At 38.7% G+C, this 2,103-nt stretch overlaps 2 protein-coding genes across 3 annotated transcripts in view; one reads left to right on the top strand and one right to left on the bottom strand.

Annotated features, from left to right (window-relative positions):
* LOC105566996 (band 4.1-like protein 4) overlaps positions 1-2,103 on the bottom strand; it is an 18,977-nt gene that overhangs the window by 15,368 nt on the left and 1,506 nt on the right. The window lies entirely within an intron of this gene.
* The window catches only part of LOC105566997 (protein ariadne-2), a 7,060-nt gene continuing 5,376 nt past the window's right edge, over positions 420-2,103 (top strand). Inside the window, exon 1 of the mRNA XM_012021484.1 lies at positions 420-700. Coding sequence (XP_011876874.1) covers positions 683-700 — 18 coding nt within the window. The 5' untranslated portion in view covers positions 420-682. The remainder of the gene's footprint in view (positions 701-2,103) is intronic.

The following is a 2,103-nucleotide window of genomic DNA, read 5'->3' as shown; positions in this document are numbered from 1 at the left end:
ATTTTTAGGTCCATGAGTGGTACTAACTTTGTAACTAGATATATAGCTAATTCGGAACGCACCCCATGACCACGTTTTCACCGAGGGTCAAGGTACCATTTCATGCGCAGCATACTGCCGCAGCAACTCGCTGCTATTGGTTGAAGAATTGTTACTAGATGCTGCAAAATAAATTTCACCATATTTTGCTTCATCGCTGTGAAGTTCAATTGAACGAACAGCAAAGCAGCAGACACGCGATCTAGCCGGCCAGTGCTGCTGCAGCTATTCCTTTTCCGTGAGCAGCAAATATGCTGTAGTGAATTTGGATCACGTGACTAATTTGCTGCTGCTGCATGCTGCGTATGAAAAGGCACCTTCAGAGTCGAGCATCAACAAAGTACTTCCGGTTAGGTTTGCAGAGAGATGTGGAGTGAATAGTGGAGTGAATAGAAGAATCTTCTAACGTAGAAGAAAAATCATCCGACTGCATCATCCCGCACGAGGCCCAATAGTCGGGCCCCTGCATTGTATAATATTACCAATTAAAACTTGCTGGAAAAATCACAACGCGTTATGTGACCGCGTCGGCCCAGTAGTATGGGCCGTGACGTATTATCCAGACCAATAATAAGAACATACAAGGGAAGAAAAAGAAGTAAGGTTATGTCTGATATCACTCTGGCGCATAAGTAATACCGAAATGGGAGAAGGAACAAACGTAAGTAATGTAAATACATTTTATTGATTCCCCTAGGGTTACAAGGCGTTTTTGAAGGAACGTGCCTAAGGCCCGGTTTCACCAACGCGAGTTAATCTAATCGGTCGGTTAACTTAACAGGGTGCCAACATAAAACTTCTTTATTAACCAAGAAAATAGGTTAATAAAGAAGTTTTATGTTGGCACCCTGTTAAGTTAACCGACCGATTAGATTAACTCGCGTTGGTGAAACCGGGCCTAAACCTATAACACCTCTCTCTATTATCCACTTCGCTTTGTGGCGATCGAACGAAAAACCAACAATATTTGGAACAAACGTAAATACGGCAGGAATTTTTTAATTTTTACCACTGAAATATGTACTAACTGGTACGTGCTAGAGCCGAGTCGTGTGGGCAGAGAGAGAGAGAGCTTCGTCGCGTGGCGTTTGTTCTTGTCTAATAAGTTCGAGCCAGAAAATAATTATCAAAAGATAACATCAACTTATTAGTTTCATTGTAATAAGTAAGAATTTTATCGTTTGGGTTAGTGACATTTTTTACACGTGACAGTGCTGGCAGGTAAATTTATTTGTGTATCTGTCTTTCTCTAGTGTAGTGTCCCTAGAATAGGGACACTACTCTAGTGGTCGTGATCACGCCCTCTAGAGGACATCCCCCACTACCTCATAAACAGTCTATCTTTTATGTCTATGCTCTTGTCCGACGTCGCCTCCACCGAAACTTGATTAAAACGCGCAACAGACTCGATAACAAACGTTCTCTCTTTTTCTTTTCGTGAGATTCGATCACTCGCCCTACTAGTCTAGTCAAAACACGATTAGACCTAGAAAAAGAAAATACTGTGTGCTTGTTACGAAACTCTGATCTGCTCCGCGCGTAGCCTAGTAGCTCTAGTTGCAAATATCTCAAATAATATGAGATATTTAAAAAAATTCATAAGAACATTTTTTGTAGATGTTTGTCTGCTCTACAACTTCGATCTCTACAAAAATTTTGAAATTCATCGTATTTGTGAAGAAAAACGAATTTGTTTATAAATTCTTAATTAAAAAACATACTTAAGGATAGCAAAAAATGGCAGAATTTGGATATGTTGCTCAGTATATTTTTCTGAACACAATGAATAAAACATTGTATTGCATTTTGCTTCCTCATAGAGGAAGCTTTAAGAGAGAAATCTAACTTTACAACGATGTTTCTTGAAAGTATTCAAATTATTCTTATATCGCTCTTAAAGCTTCCTCTATGAGGAAGCCATAACAATAAAAGCAATGTGCAAATTTCTAATTAGAAAAAAAGTAAAGTAAAGTAAAATGTGCAAATTAGAAATTTGCACGTGGCTTTCTCATAAAGGAAGCTTTAAGAGCGAAATAAGGATAATTTGAATACTTTCAAGAAACA

Source organism: Vollenhovia emeryi, unplaced genomic scaffold, assembly GCF_000949405.1.
Source record: "Vollenhovia emeryi isolate VEMERY1.0 unplaced genomic scaffold, V.emery_V1.0 DF939141.1, whole genome shotgun sequence".
Lineage (NCBI taxonomy): Eukaryota > Metazoa > Arthropoda > Insecta > Hymenoptera > Formicidae > Vollenhovia > Vollenhovia emeryi.
Note: the sequence above shows the minus strand (reverse complement) of the source record. Positions and strands in the feature narration are given on the sequence as shown.